The sequence below is a fragment of the Micropterus dolomieu genome, linkage group LG08, assembly GCF_021292245.1.
Source record: "Micropterus dolomieu isolate WLL.071019.BEF.003 ecotype Adirondacks linkage group LG08, ASM2129224v1, whole genome shotgun sequence".
In the NCBI taxonomy this organism is placed as follows: domain Eukaryota; kingdom Metazoa; phylum Chordata; class Actinopteri; order Centrarchiformes; family Centrarchidae; genus Micropterus; species Micropterus dolomieu.
In genome coordinates this window covers 5,673,950-5,689,504 of record NC_060157.1, presented here as the reverse complement: position 1 = coordinate 5,689,504, position 15,555 = coordinate 5,673,950, and the positions used below count along the sequence as shown (strand labels likewise).

Sequence of the window (15,555 nt, the reverse complement as noted above, 5' to 3'; positions counted from 1 at the left end):
CCGTTGGTAGTCAGGAAAAGTTGCTTGGTGTGAATTTATGTAAATCCTCAATTATTTGCAGAGGTTTGGGGTTACTAGTCTAGTAGGGCTGTAGTTTTATAGTTGCTTGTACACCGTTGAGAAGTTTGATATTTTCACCAATTTGTGATCTGCCTCACCCTAAAATACCAACGCCCAACGTGGGGCTCGAACCCAAGACCCTGAGATTAAGAGTCTCATGCTCTACGGACTGAGCTAGCCGGGCCGTTTCTGACCACTATATGGAGCACATTTCTCCCAGCTGTGTCATGGACAGAGAACACTCTGAATGGTGGAGGCTGCCTTCTTTATGCTACAACAACAGTACAATGATGTCTTTGATTGATTGGCTCTCCCAAAACACCAGTGCCTACCATGGGGCTCAAACCCTGCCACTGGCATCATGTGACCAACATGTTCATGGCATGCTTGGGAAGAGACCCAATCTGTGCTGGACTCGCTGCAGAAACTGCATGCAATGGTCGCCACAGACTCTCGATGATGGCTGATTGAGGTGGGTGAGGGCGGCCCTTGGAATTAATTTAGTCAGAGCTATCCTCTTAGCAGAAGTCAAATTCAGCTGCAGACACTTTTGGGAAGTATCTCAAAAACCTCTGCAACTTTTTAGGTTTAACGTTTGTACGTCTACCTCGGGTGGACCAAAAAGACACAAAAAAGACTAAACAGAAGTTGCTCAAAGTGGACGCAGTTAAATGCCCGTTGGTAGTCAGGAAAAGTTGCTTGGTGTGAATTTATGTAAATCCTCATTTATTTGCAGGGGTTTGGGGTTACTAGTCTAGTAGGGCTGTAGTTTTATAGTTGCTTGTACACCGTTGAGAAGTTTGATATTTTCACCATTTTGTGATCTGCCTCACCCTAAAACACCAACGCCCAACGTGGGGCTCGAACCCACGACCCTGAGATTAAGAGTCTCATGCTCTACCGACTGAGCTAGCCGGGCCGTTTCTGATTCTGTCTTTGATTGATTGGCTCTCCCAAAACACCGCTGCCTACCATGGGGCTCATACCCTGCCACTGGCATCATGTGACCAACATGTTCATGGCATGCTTGGGAAGAAAGCCAATCTGTGCTGGACTCGCTGCAGAAACTGCATGCAATGGTCGCCACAGACTCTCGATGATGGCTGATTGAGGTGGGTGAGGGCGGCCCTTGGAATTAATTTAGTCAGAGCTATCCTCTTAGCAGAAGTCAAATTCAGCTGCAGACACTTTTGGGAAGTATCTCAAAAACCTCTGCAACTTTTTAGGTTTAACGTTTGTACGTCTACCTCGGGTGGACCAAAAAGACACAAAAAAGACTAAACGGGAAGTTGCTCAATGTGGACGCAGTTAAATGCCCGTTGGTAGTCAGGAAAAGTTGCTTGGTGTGAATTTATGTAAGTTTTCATTTATTTGCAAACAGGGTGTGTATTAGTATGCTAGTTGGGCTGTAGTTGTATAGTTGCTTGTACTCCGTAGAGGAGTTTGACATTTTCATCCATTTATGATCAGCTTGACCCTAAAACACCAATGTCCTCATGCTCTACCGACTGAGCTAGCCACTACATGCAGTGGTCGGACACAGACTGTTAATGATGTTTATGACACACCTCTATTGTTGTGCTGATGGAATAAGTACTGTGGAAAGTATTACATTATGTGCAAATTACACAAAATGCCATTGGTGGAAAGTAAGGGAGTAGATTTTTTGCAACTTCATACTTCTACTCCACTTAATTGGATATCTTAAGTCATTTTATTTGTACTTATGTATACTATATATTTGTAAATTTTCTAATTGTATTTAATTTCTTTATATTTTTTACCTACCTCATGCATGTTTTTGTTTTTGTGTAACTGCTGCTACTGCAACACTGGAATTTCTCTCTCTCTCTCTCTCTCTTTATCTACTGTATCTATCTTAAGGCATTAAGGTTATAAATAACAAAATATTCAAATATTTTGCTAAATGACTCCATTTATTTTTAGCTTATGATAATAATAAATGTATTAGTCTATGAGATTAAGAATTTGGTTATTTTACTTGGAAATGAAGCCTGCCTTGCTTGTACATATTAATCATATTAATGTCCTCCTTCTTGTATTGAAGGTTATAAGAATGAATCGAAAAGCACTTCACAGATAAAGTGCTGTGAGGTAAAGGGAAATACATGAAAGATAAAACAGGCGATAGTGGAGAATGATGGTGAATCCCTAGTTGAAGCTGCCAGTGAAACAGTTTTCACCGCTGCCTGACCTGCATGCTCTGCAGCACATTGAGGAAGTCGTTCATGCCTGTCAGGTGCCGCACGTCCTGGAAGATGGCCACCAGCAAGGTGGGAGTGATGGCGAGGGAGCGGGTCAACAACACCCGAGCGAAACGCGACCAGCGCAGGTTCAAAAATCCCTGAGGGCAGGGAAACACATCAGTCTGTGACATTTACAGGAAAGCCACACTTGTTTATGTCTGTTTCAGTAAATGCACTGCTGTTTGCAATTACCTTGCTTAAATAAATAAAGCTCAAAGCCACCAAAACTAGGCCACAACTAAAGGAAAAATTCAGCAAAGCAGTTACAGTTACTGATTTGACACTTCCATTGCTTGTTTGTGCTGTGTGTGTGTTTTTGTGCAAGTCCTTGATTCTCCACTGACCTCCATAACAAACTGGCCGGAGTATGTTCCAGTCATGGTGGAGCTCTGACCAGCTGCAAGGATCCCCACAGCCCAGATGTACAGCGCTGCCGGGCCAAAGAAACAGCCCAGCACCACTCCCTGCAAACCACACGCAAACAGAAAGGACGTTCAACAAAACATCATTACATTCACCAGAAAACAAGTACCGCTTCAAACAACAGCAGCGGGTCTGCATACATCATTAAAATTAAAAAAACGCACATTTGGAATTTTAAGCAGCTCAAATGGATAATGGATAAAATGTGAAAGTAAAACCTACAGAACATTATCACCTAACACTGTAGTTCACCTCAGTTTCATAGTGTTTTAGCATCTTTCAGCTCACTGTTTGGGCAGGTATGCCACCTGCTCAGCAGCAAACAGCAGACAGACAAGGTGGAGGTGGAGCATTTAGCAGATAGAGAGCCAGATATCTTTCCTCAGGAGTTGGTGGAGACCAAAACACAGATAAAAATGTTTGCGCATTTTTAAACTTTATACTACAATTTTTGGCAGAAATCCTGTATTGCAAACTGCACTGCATGTTTCTATCTCTTGTGTTTTGCTTAATTTGCTTTCTGTCTGTGTGTTCCTTCTGTTTCACCTGTTTCCAAGCCCTCTGTTGTATTTTAGTCTGTGTTTTCCCTTGTCTTTTGTCATTCATTAATTGTCAAGTGTCTCTGTCTGTGCCTGTTACTTGGATTTCTTTGGATTTAGTTTTTCAGTTCTAACCATCCTCCCGTTTGTTCTACATTTTTAATGGTTTGTGGCTTTTGTATTCTGCCTTATTCCCCCTTGATTTATGTTTATTTTGGACTGCTTTCCTAGATTGACTACCCCTGAAAAGTAAGCCAGAGTACCTTTTCTGATTTAATTATTAAAACAATTTAAACTGATCTGTCCTATCCCTGCTTTCCCGTGTCTATGCTTTGCAAAACCTGACAATCTTCGTCTCTGTGGTTTTGTTTATAAATCTGTCTCTGGCACATCCAGTACTTAATAACTAGAGTACCCCTTTAAAAAGATAACTTGCCAAGCTAAACCTACCCCTCAAGTTCAACAGTGCTGTAGTAATAATGGCGTGGAGTACTAGCTTTAAACGTACCCCTTTGTAGATGTCCACCTCTAGAGTTGCATTGTCCAGAGGGAATAGATGTGAATGAGGACTTCCTGTTTGATTGCATATGCTGTACTGGAATAAAAATAAAATATGTAGACTTGTAGCACGGCAGCCACAGAAAACACACATTTCACTCATGTTTGATAAGTAAAGCAGTTGCAGAGACACTCACCACCTCTACATTTGTGCGTCCATAGAAAGCCTCGCCGAAAACAGCCACCACAAACACATTGATGAGGAAAGAGACAAACAGCGCCATGGTCGCCTCAATGAAGAAATATTTGTTGGCCTCTTTTACTTCTTTCTTGTTCGACCGGTTGACTTCTCGAGACTGAGAGAACATTTAGACACTTAATGGTTTGCTGATACAATCATAGAGTTTACTGCAGCTAGATTTAAACTATCGAGAAGTTGGTCGCACCTTGACAAGAGCAGAGTGGAGGTAAATATTGTGAGGCATGATGACGGCTCCCACGATGCCGACGGCCTGCGCCAGCTGAACAGGCCCACAGCCCTCACAGTATGGCACAAACATCCCCTTCAACAGCTGGCCTTGGTCTGGACTCACTGTCACATACTGGCAGAGAGGAAGCAGAATCAGAGTCAGAAAGAGCTTTACAGCCAAGAAGTATTTTACACGTACGAGGAATTTGCTACGGTGCTAGACAAATAGACACAAACATACAGATGACATAAATAAATGACAAAATATATAAATGTGGAATAAACAGATGCAAGTTATAAAAGATTAACCGAACTATGTCCATCCATCGTCAACCGTTTATCCTGCGTACAGGGTCGCGGGGGGCTGGAGCCAATCCCAGCTGACATCGGTAACAGAACTAAGTCTAACAGTTATTTACATATATATATATATAAGAAAGTAATAAATCAACTAAGAAGGGATCAGTCCAGGTTTGGATACACAGTGCACAGGATACACACACACCTCAATGCAATCACACGATCAGCAAGCAGCCTATCACACAAATGCTGATCATGGTTTCAACCCTTTCATTTTGCCTTTTTTACAATGTTCACCCATGATTAACAAATCAATCCTCAAACTGCTTTCAAAGAACCAAACTAGCTGCATGAGAGTAAACACGATTCTGAGATTTGAAATCAATGAATAGATGCAACATGACATTAAATAGGTCTGAAGCATCAAATAGGACCCCTGCCAGGTAATTTATTTCATAGCAAGAAAATATGATAATTAGCATTTACAAGAAACTAAAGTTTTCTCAGTTTTTATAGTTTTTCTCGCTTGCTTTGGTACATTTCTCGAATCATTCCCTAACATTTGCAAAACAGTAAGTGCATTTCTCGAAACATATCAAACAAACAGCACAACACGGTGGATTACCTGCAAAAGCTCATAACTTGCTCAAAATCCTTTGTCTATCTCTCAAAAGCAAATCTTTATGTCACTGAACATGCAAGTGCCATCAGAATGACAAGTCCTTGTCTCATTGTTTATGAACAAGATAGTCAAAATGTTTAGTTTTATCAATATAACAGTGTACTCTGTAAGGGTTTTCTGATGTAAACTATGGCTATATAACGTTTTGATGACAATGATTGAAAATGCACAAGGCTGCACTTTTTCAATATCAATTTCAAAAGTATAAAGTTATACATTGCAACAGGATTCACAGTTACGTTTTTACTGTTCATACTGTAATCTGTTGACAGACCATGTCATTGTGATGCAGAAAAGAAAAAGAAAGGACTGTTTTACAGCACTGCATAACACAACGGAAGAAATGTAAGCATGTGTAACACTCCTTAGGCTGATGTTCCTGTTCACAGATTATTATCCACTTCATTATCATCTTCATCAATTACAGTAAGGAGACATTTACAAAAAAAAGTCTAATAGACATGTATAGAAAATATGATTGACAGTTATAGACGATCTCTCTCTCTCTAAATATATATATACACTGATAATGTTGGAAACAGCAGACAATTGTACATAATCATTTGCTTCAATGCGTCAAAGCATTTGTAATTTGTTCAAAACAATAAGAAATTGCTTTTATGATGTGCACAAGTGACAAATTGAGGTGGAGGTTGAACAAGTAGTTTTGAGAATTTCCATCCTGATCTGAGAAATGTACTAAAGCGAGTGAGAAAACTGTATTATGTTGTTAAGATACTTGTCAGTCCTTGATTTTTTAATTATATGTTACAGACATTTAAAAATGGAATAAATGGTGATAATGTTTATTACTCTTAGGCTAAATTTAGATAAAATAAGATATGCTTTATTGTCCTGTACAGACAAGGGATACATTTTTATTTTTTTATTTTATTTTTAAACTTTTTTTTGCAGTGCATTTTAAAGTCCATATGTAGTTTAGAATACTGTACAGATACATAAGAAAGAGAGGGATGTGACTTAAGATTTTAATTGTGCAATAAGTGCAGCCCGGGTCCAAATGTGATATGTTTTATGTTCAGTGTGCAGCAATAAAAAGGAACATTGGAGAAAACACTGACTGAACATTAAGTGTAACACTGATTGTTCTTGATCTAAAACTGAAAACTAGCCTGACCAGGATGAGGCTAATCTGGAGGAATAACGCTTCCATGGCAATTTAGGTATAATTTAGGTAAAACGTATTTTTTTTATTTAAAAAAAGAAGCCTTTTATTAATGTTAGCACACCATTTTATTTCCAGCATGTCTTGTTTTTCTATTATTTTAATTGTCTGATTTTATTTGCTTCATTGCAGTCATGAAATGGTTTAATTTAATGTGGGCGGTGATGGAGCAGTGGATAAAATACATGCCTTTGGTGTGAGACACCCGGGTTCAATTCCCCACTGTGACACATCCACTGATGTGTCCCTGAGCAAGACACTTAACCCCTAGCTGCTCCAGAGGCGTGAGACCTCTAACATACTTAGGAATTGTAAGTCGCTTTGCATAAAAGCATCAGGTAAAAGAATAAATGTAATGTTATCCTGGTTCATCCATGTAAATCACTTTGTAATTTTGTCTTGAAAATTGCTGTATAAAAAACATTGTTTATTCCCCTTTTCTTGATTTTAAATAGTTTTTTAATGTTTGTTTGTGCCACTTCTATTTTCCAACTCGCTAAAGGCACCTCAGAGCCAAAACCCTTACCTAAGTGTTACTGAGATCAAGTTTAGGTGCTGTGTTGTGTTGTGACCAAATTTAGGGGATTATTGAAGTATATAATATCATTGTGGGCGTGCAAAAATGATATTTTTACTGTCTTATTATATTATGGTGTTCTTGCTGTGAGATATATTTGAGCCTGTGTGTCATTTTCTTATTTAATAGTGGTGACTGGTTTAGGACTATTATGTTAGATGTTACAGCAAGTTGACAGATATGGGTGGGAGAAATATCAAGTAAAACATGTTTATTGTTGTTGTTGCTATTGTTATTAATTCAGATGTAAATGCTTGAACCTCATATCCAAAGGTGACGGCCATGATGGTAATGAGCAAACCAAAGAAGGCTTCCAGCTTCCTCAGGCCTGCACAGAAAGAAATTAGGAAGATTGTTGGATAGGATTGTTGCTGTTGTTGTTGCTGTAGTAACTGTATTTCACTATAATTTGAAAACGTAAATGTAAAAAACACAAGGGGACACAACCTACCATACTTGTCTAAGAAGAGAAAGACAAATGTATCAATGATGGTAATGAGGACACCACCGTACAGTGGGATCCTATGGGTGACCACACACACACACACACACACACACACAAACACACAGAAGAAATAATGAACACAGAAGAAGTAATGAAGCAAGTAATGTAGTAGTACGCAAGTACTGTTCCTAATTACAAATTTGAGGTACTTTACTTCTACATTTCTTTTCACCCCCCTTTATACATCTACTCCACTACAAATCAAAGGGAAATATGGTACTTTTCACTTCACTACATTTATCTGACAGCTTTAGTTACTTTTTACTTTACAAATGAAGATATGAACATTAAAAACATGTGGAGGTACATATGGAAGTACAGCTGAAACAGTCGATTAATCAATTTGTCGACTGAAAGACAATTAATTGTCAACCATTCGTTGATCGTTTACATCATTTTCCATTTAAAAATATTTCATGGGTCCAGCTTCTAAAATGTGATTGGCTGCTTTTCCTTTTGATTATTTTTATGTATTGTTAATAATGTTGAGATTTGGACAAAAATAAGCATTGTGAAGGTGTCACTCAGGGCTCTGGGTAATTGATCCTTCGCGCTGCCACTGTCTATTACTACACTCTCCAGAGAAATATTGTCTAATTTTAGGAAAAAAAACGATCTCAGAAAGAAGCAGACAGTTTTGCGGTTGCATTGTGCATTTGAAGTTTGTATTCAGGCTGTCAGACGGACATGAAAAATGTAAAGACAGAAGTTAAAGCCTACAGATCAAAGAGTAAAAGTGAACCACCGTATTAACTATGAGACAAAGGATAACGATATTAAGGATCAACACTGTTCCTGTACTGCTGGGTAGGTATCTGTTCACCATTACAATCATTAAAAAACAGAACAGTAGGGCTTTATAACACTACATTCAGTAGAAAGTTTGCTAGCGTTAGCTAACTAACATTACATTACGAACAATCTACAGCCTACAGTTTTCTGGATTTGTTTTAGGTTTTGGAAAGAGAATAAATTAATTATTATAAGTGACCCAGGAACAGCATATCTTGGAAAAATACAGTAAAAGAAAGCTAGAAAACGACTCTTTTTCCATTAGAGTCAATGGAGCGCGGCCATGAAAGTGCTGTGATTGGCCAGCCGCGTGTTCAGGGCGTGGGTTAGCGAAGGGTCAATTGTGAAGGCATTTATCACTATTCTTAGAACTTCGTACAAACCAAACAATCATTTAAATTGAAAAAATATTTATATTTTTAATTATTAAATTAGGAGAAATATCCAAACGGTTGAGCTCAACTAACTACAACAGTAAAATCCTGCTTTTACATTAATGCATGAGTTAAAAAAAAGAATATATATATATATAATAGTGTAACAGTCACAGGATACATTTTTCTGCATATTATTTTACTTTCAATATTTATTTCAACATTTCCCTGATTATACTTACATACTTTTACTAAAGTAACTTAATCAATGCAGGACCTATACTTAACAGAATATTTTTTCAGTATGGTATTAGTACTTTTACTTCAGTTTAGGATCTGAATACTTCCTCCACCACTGCCAAGCGGCTATTAAATGGACGTTGCGTCTGTTCACACCACCTGTCAGAGGAGAGAAGGTTGAAAGCGATGGCACAGCCGATGACCTCCTGCATGTCAGAGCCGATGATCGCCAGCTCCACCATTAACCACAGGATAATACGAGGCACCTGGACAGATGACACATGTCAGCGTCATGTGATGTTATGTTATGAAAACACAATGCAACTACCAACAGAGGAAATATCTAATTATGTTTTAGATGACTTTCAGATATAAGTAAAAAGAAGGACGTGTCATGTAAGAGGCGTATGCATGTGACTGCTCAGTGGTGTGGTAGAACTGTTAAGATGGTAATTAAAACAGATGTAAATATCAAACAAATACCTGCAAAAAGCTAGAAAGCCAATATGAATTTTTATCTTATAAGCAAATGAAAACATTATTATGAAATGTATTCATTGAAATATTTTACTCTACCATTAATAGTTTTTTATTTAATACAAAAACACTACAAATATATTAAAAGCAGAAAAACAATGTGATCTTCTATTATGTAATAATTCATAATAATTAGAATTGTATTATCAAATGAACACCTATAATTGTTATACTTGGAAATAACACTGAATATAAAGCTATGTGGTTTGAATTTGCATCTTTTAAATTTCCAGAGGGTCATTTCAAATTTGGGGCTGAGATGATTAGTTGATTAGTTGATAAACAGAAAATTAATGGCCCCTAGCTTTTCCAAGCGGCGAATTTTCTGCTTCTCTCAGTTTTGTATCTGAAACTGAATTTTGTTGGGTGATTTGAACAGAAAAATGTGATTTGAAGAGTCAACTCCGGGAAACTGCAATGGATATTTATCATTATATTTTGACAATGAATTATAAATAACTGCAGCCCTACTACAATTTACACACTTTGATTATACTTTTTATTTTATTGGGTTATTTTATTGGACTATTGGGTTCAATATACAAAAAAACTATATTCAAGCTGCTCACATTCAAATTGTCATTTTCAAATTCAAGATGCTGAATTTGGATCGGTTACAACCAGACACCAAAATTCACACGAACATCTTGGCTCCCAAACATAATCAATCGAACCTGAATAAAACTGATCAGACTTCTGTCCTATCAGGTTACACTTTGACAGTCACGTGATCCAAGACAGAAACACGCTTAAATTGTCTTCGAATGGAATTTTGTTAACCTGAAAAACTGAAATTGTACAAGTTAAAATTTCAAAGAGGGGAATTTAAACCACCTTCATAGGATAGTACAACATTTTAGTGGTATTTAATGTAACTTTCAACACTTAATATTCAGTAGTGATTCAATCTCACTGATTTTAGGTGTTCATTTGGTGTCGTGGGCTCAAGTTATTGAGAGGGTGCCTTGTAGACTGACTGCACTCTTACACTCACACACAAATTCATTTTGATACTATGGTCTTTTATTTTATTTTTAAGACTAGTGGAAAAAGATATATAGTCAGTGATGGTGGTTGGACAACTGAGGCATTCATGGTATTCATGTGAAACCGCTTATCAGGCCAGTTGGGCCAGCCCCTGTAATTCAACCTGAGCAGGCATAATGTAGATATCAGTTCCAGTCATGCTGCAGAGTGTCTGTTCTTTGCTTTGGTGAGAGAAGGACTCAGGACTAGGAAGAGAGAGGCAGCGAAAGGTAGGTCAGGTTTAGAGAATGGCTTTTGCAGGGTCTAATAATAGGTCAAAAAATCCTTAACATGAATACTGGGTTTCCATTGCAATCCTCACCAACTGTATCCACAATGACTGTTTGAGGATACATGCCCATAGGTCTGAAGTGTCAGTAGTGATATTAAAAAAATACACATTCGCCAGTCACATGATTTTCAGCCATGTGGTTAACAGGTTTTTCTTCTCCGGGTATTAGAGAAGCAGAGACATTTTTACACAAGCTATAATAATCCACTAAGTCACTCTAAATATAAACAGATTCCCCATTTTCTCACAGTTTTGATAACTATCCTAAGCTCACAATTAAATTTTTTGATCATATAATCCCAGGATTACAGCTCCTGTAACAACAGAGCTCAATGTTGGTTATGCAACGAGACAGTCATCCAGAACCACTTCTGTTTACAGCCTCTCATTCAGATCATCTACCCACTGCTGCTGAGACATCCTTATTGGCACAGTGTATTTGGGAAGCGAGGACCAATCACAGAAGAAAACAGTGAACACGTTGTGTGTAGATATTTCACGCAAAAGGGAAGTAATCTACTGCTGAGATTGCCGTTGTCTCACAGTGTGGTACTGGCGGTGGCACACTTCAGCCAGGTGCATCCCTGTAACGACGCCCAGCCGAGCCGCCAGCCGCTGCAGCAGCAGACCGATGATCGTGGCTCCCAGCAGCACCCAGAGGAGCTGGCAGGATGAGAACAGAGGCATCATCTGTTAATCAACCATCTTATGAGCTCCAGTAAAGGGCAACACGTTTTTGAGATTATGAAGTGGTGTTTGCAAGTAAATCCAAAGTGTCGTAGTGTGTGAAAACAAATATGGTTTAGAACAAGTCTGAAAAGATTTGTAGTAAAATTTGAGAATGTATAAATAAAATGTTTGCACCAATCCCATCAGTGGTGAGGTTACTCTGACTGAGTGCTTTCAAAAATACTTTACTTTCAAAATCTCATGCAGTTTTCTGGTTTGAATTTGTACTCAGATATATACTAAAGCACTTCCTTTATCTCCGGCAGCACATTCACACTAAGCCGGTAAACACATCTTTTCTCTCTACTTTTCAGCCCCCTGTCCAGACTACAACTGTGTATACATCTTAAAACGGCAGCCTTGTGTTTCAGTGCGAGTGGGAAACCTGAGCTTGCCGTATGTTGCTCAGTGACGGTTGGCGTCTGTGTGGCAATAAAGTTAAGAAGGACTTTCTCTCATCTCAAACCTTTTCTTTCTTGTTTTAAATGTAAATATAACTGAATACACAAAAGAATTTCACAGTACCTCCCTCTGTTTAGTCATTTTCCTGTTTTTCCAGTCATTTCAGATACCTGCCATTCTCCACCTGCCCTGTAGTTGCCCTCTGTGTGTTCTCGCCATTCCAGTCACCTTAACCCCTATTCCTACATTACCCTTTATTAGCCATTACCCTCCGTGCCTGCTTTGTTTGCCCTCGCTGACTGATTACCTTTTGGTAATCTTCTTACCAAGTAAACGATTGATTCCTTTTAACTGCTCTGCCTCTGAGTCCTGCTTTTGCCATCTCCCCAGCATCAGTGATATCGGTGAGGGGAGGTGCCTACGCAGAACCCAAAGGATACTAAAGGACAGTACCCACCCCAGCCACAACCTGTTCACCCTGCTGCCTTCTGGGAAGAGTTATAGAAGTTTCAGCTGCTGCACCACCAGACTGCAGAGCAGCTTTTTCTCCCAAGCTATCAGACTCTTAAACTCTAATTCACCCTCAGCACTGCTCCAGTGATGATAGTTTATTTCGGTTTACCATTTTTTATAATTCATTCTTTATTAATGTATATTGTCTGCGATGTAGCAGGAGTTACAATTTCACTCTAAAACTTGTTATATTGTGACAATAAACCTACCTACCTACCTACCTACATCTCTGTGTATAAAGGTGTTTTCCTTTACTTGGATTTCGCAACTGTGTTGTGAATTTGGCTGCACTACAACACAGTGACAGTGACCACAGAGAGTAGTAAGAAAGTGAACAGGCTGAACTTCTCTGTGATTGATCATTTTAAATATTCATAAAGCTGATCATATGGCTCATTAATCATGCAATAATTATTTGGCCAGCCAAGCTGTCTGCCCAGCTCTTCGTCTCATGTTGGCTGCAATGCAGTTTTCTTGTTTGCCAACTAAAAAGAAGGTGGGAAAGAAGAGATCTGTGTGCTGTCCAGGTGTTTCTATGTGAAGAGAGGTCTCTACAAAAACTACCCGGAAATGTGTGGAGTCTTTGTGTAACCTCACCATTGACATAATCCTTTACAAATTAAATCTTTTCTACACATTCTCCAACTTGAATTTCCAGCTCTTAGCTTTTTTTTTTTTTTTTTTTTTTTTACAGCTTTACAGAGGGTGATTTACAATTTCATTGAGATTGTTTTGTGACCATCATTTCACAAACTCAACATATTTTAGGCCCTTTACTGATGCCTCACCATCTCACCTTCTACTTCCACTTTTGCAACACCGTTTATTTGTGGAAAATGATAAAAGAAGTGTAGTTTTATTCTTGCTGCCAGCAGGGTTATGCTTTCACCCACGTGTGTTTCTCTGTTTGTTTGCTGAGCTGGATGATACATCAGTACAATATTGGTAACTTGGAAGAAGACTAGATATTGTCTTGTCTTCTTTTACTATATTTGAAAACTTGACTGCTTTAGCTGAATGAAATCAACCATAAATGTTTCAATTCAATCATTACATCCATAACTTTTCTCGTTAGTATATATGATTTTAATGTTTTCACCCTAACAATACCGGGACATTTTAAATATCTGGTATTTTTTTTAAAAACAAATAAGTTGATATTTTGCAGAAGTATCACTCTGAATGGCAGCAGGATGTGATCCTAAAAAAACTAGAAAAGAATTACACAACATTGGATTGAAAGTCAAGCTTCAGGCTCAGTGCTCAGTCACTCTCAATATCACAGCATGATATTCACTCAACCTCTCATTCTGTTTATTTGAAGCCTTTGCAACTAACAATTTCAAGAATGTGTTTCCAGTTATTGGAGAGTAAAGTTCACCTTTGTTAAACTTTGACATACACTATAGTGAGAGTCTCTAATGTCCAGCCAATTTGTTTTGTATAACTTCATGGTGAATACAAACAGCAGAGTTAGAGAGATGCTGCACAGCTGATGGTGAAGAGATGACAATTAAGTGTTACATTTTTCAACTATTTTAATAATTCATTAATTCATTACTACTTACTACTTACTTCATCCTACTTTTCTTTGTCTCGCTTAAATCTCTTTTTTTTAGACTGTTGATCAGACAAAACAAGCAATTTGAAGCCGTCACCTCTGACATCTTGTAGCCCAAACATTAATAAAATAAGAGAGAAATCAGTATTGAAAATAGCAGTTACTTGCAGTCCTACCTTGAAGCCAGCTTTAGCACCAGACTGCAGGTCAGACTCGATGTTACCTGGGTCCAGGTAGGCTATGCTCATCAGAAACCCCGGCCCGGTGAAGGCCCATAGTTTACGGAGACTAATCCCCATCTACAGGAGAGACAAATACAAGCTGTTACAAACAACTGATGGAAATAAGCATAATTCTCAATTAGGGGTGGGTGATAAACTCTCACTGTGTATATGTGTTTCATATCATGATATCGATATATATTATGATAAAGCACATTTTCTAAATCAATTGAGAATTTTTTTAAAATAAGTTTTTGCCTAATCCAGCTGATTAAAGGCATGGTTTGACATTTAGGGAAATGTAGAGAACACGTTTAATACCTCTCTCATGTCTGCATGGTAAATATAAGTGTACAGCCAGCAGCCTCTTAGCTTAGCTTAGCATAAAGACTGGAAACGGGGGGAAACAGCTAGCCTGGCTTTGTCCAAAGGTAACAAGATTTTCCTACCAGCACGTCTTAAGCTCACTAAATTAATAGGTGTGAGTTGCTTGTTTGATCAGTACAGAAAGTTTAAAAACATCATTGTCATTTTTGCATAAATCAAACAAAACAGATATATAGTTCATTAGTAAATGTGCTTCCAGCTAAGCTAACCGTCTCCTGGCTGTAGCTTTATATTTAATGTACAGACACAGAAGTGGTATTGTTCATCTTTAAAAATCATATAAAAATCCAATATTGGATGTTATGCAGTCCTACTCACTGATTAACAACATTGCACACAAGGGTCTAATATACCCAGATATATAATAATAATATATAAAACAGTCATCACAGTATAAAAACTGTATGTACATTTATATCATCTCATGGTTTATCTTCACTTTTAGTAATCCATATATTCTCATGGACTCATGGATTACCTCACTGTTTTCCTCAGGAACAGGGACCCTCTGATCAAAGTAAGTACTAGAAACAGGTTCATTATCCTGTTTCTGGAGGAAGACCGACGGTGCGGAGACTCTGTGTGTGTGTGTGGTCTTGATCACTGCTTTCTCTTCCACCATGTCACCTGCTCAAAACATGTTGTAAATAGCAAAAAATATACACTGCAGTAGACACACACAACTCCAGAGTAAAGCAATCTGGGGAACACACACACTTTGCTTCCAGGTTTACATCTGATGATGGCAACTGTATTGTAAAGCAGAAGTTACTGGTTATTAGCAGAGCAAAGTCATTATTGTAGGTAGGTAAGTAGATGGATGTACAGACAGATAGATAGATAGATAGATAGATAGATAGACAGATAGATAGATAGATAGATAGATAGATAGATAGATAGATAGATAGACAGATAGATAGATAGATAGATAGACAGATAGATAGATAGATAGATAGATAGACAGATAGATAGACA

General features: G+C 38.1%; 1 protein-coding gene and 2 non-coding genes across 4 annotated transcripts in view; all 3 read right to left on the bottom strand.

Annotated features, from left to right (window-relative positions):
- Positions 1 to 15,555, bottom strand: part of LOC123975540 (natural resistance-associated macrophage protein 2-like) — a 21,892-nt gene that overhangs the window by 3,607 nt on the left and 2,730 nt on the right. For both annotated transcript variants that reach the window (XM_046057103.1, XM_046057104.1), the window contains exons 3-13: positions 15,059 to 15,207; positions 14,149 to 14,271; positions 11,311 to 11,430; positions 9,072 to 9,178; positions 7,453 to 7,523; positions 7,262 to 7,329; positions 4,234 to 4,389; positions 3,985 to 4,143; positions 3,798 to 3,884; positions 2,672 to 2,791; positions 2,276 to 2,425 (exon numbers count right to left, since the gene is read on the bottom strand). In XM_046057103.1, the coding sequence (XP_045913059.1) occupies positions 2,276 to 2,425; positions 2,672 to 2,791; positions 3,798 to 3,884; positions 3,985 to 4,143; positions 4,234 to 4,389; positions 7,262 to 7,329; positions 7,453 to 7,523; positions 9,072 to 9,178; positions 11,311 to 11,430; positions 14,149 to 14,271; positions 15,059 to 15,207 (1,310 nt within the window). The remainder of the gene's footprint in view (positions 1 to 2,275; positions 2,426 to 2,671; positions 2,792 to 3,797; positions 3,885 to 3,984; positions 4,144 to 4,233; positions 4,390 to 7,261; positions 7,330 to 7,452; positions 7,524 to 9,071; positions 9,179 to 11,310; positions 11,431 to 14,148; positions 14,272 to 15,058; positions 15,208 to 15,555) is intronic.
- On the bottom strand, positions 172 to 244 carry trnak-cuu. The gene has a single exon. It is a non-coding gene; the product is annotated as a tRNA-Lys (tRNA).
- trnak-cuu lies at positions 907 to 979 on the bottom strand. Its single transcript has one exon. It is a non-coding gene; the product is annotated as a tRNA-Lys (tRNA).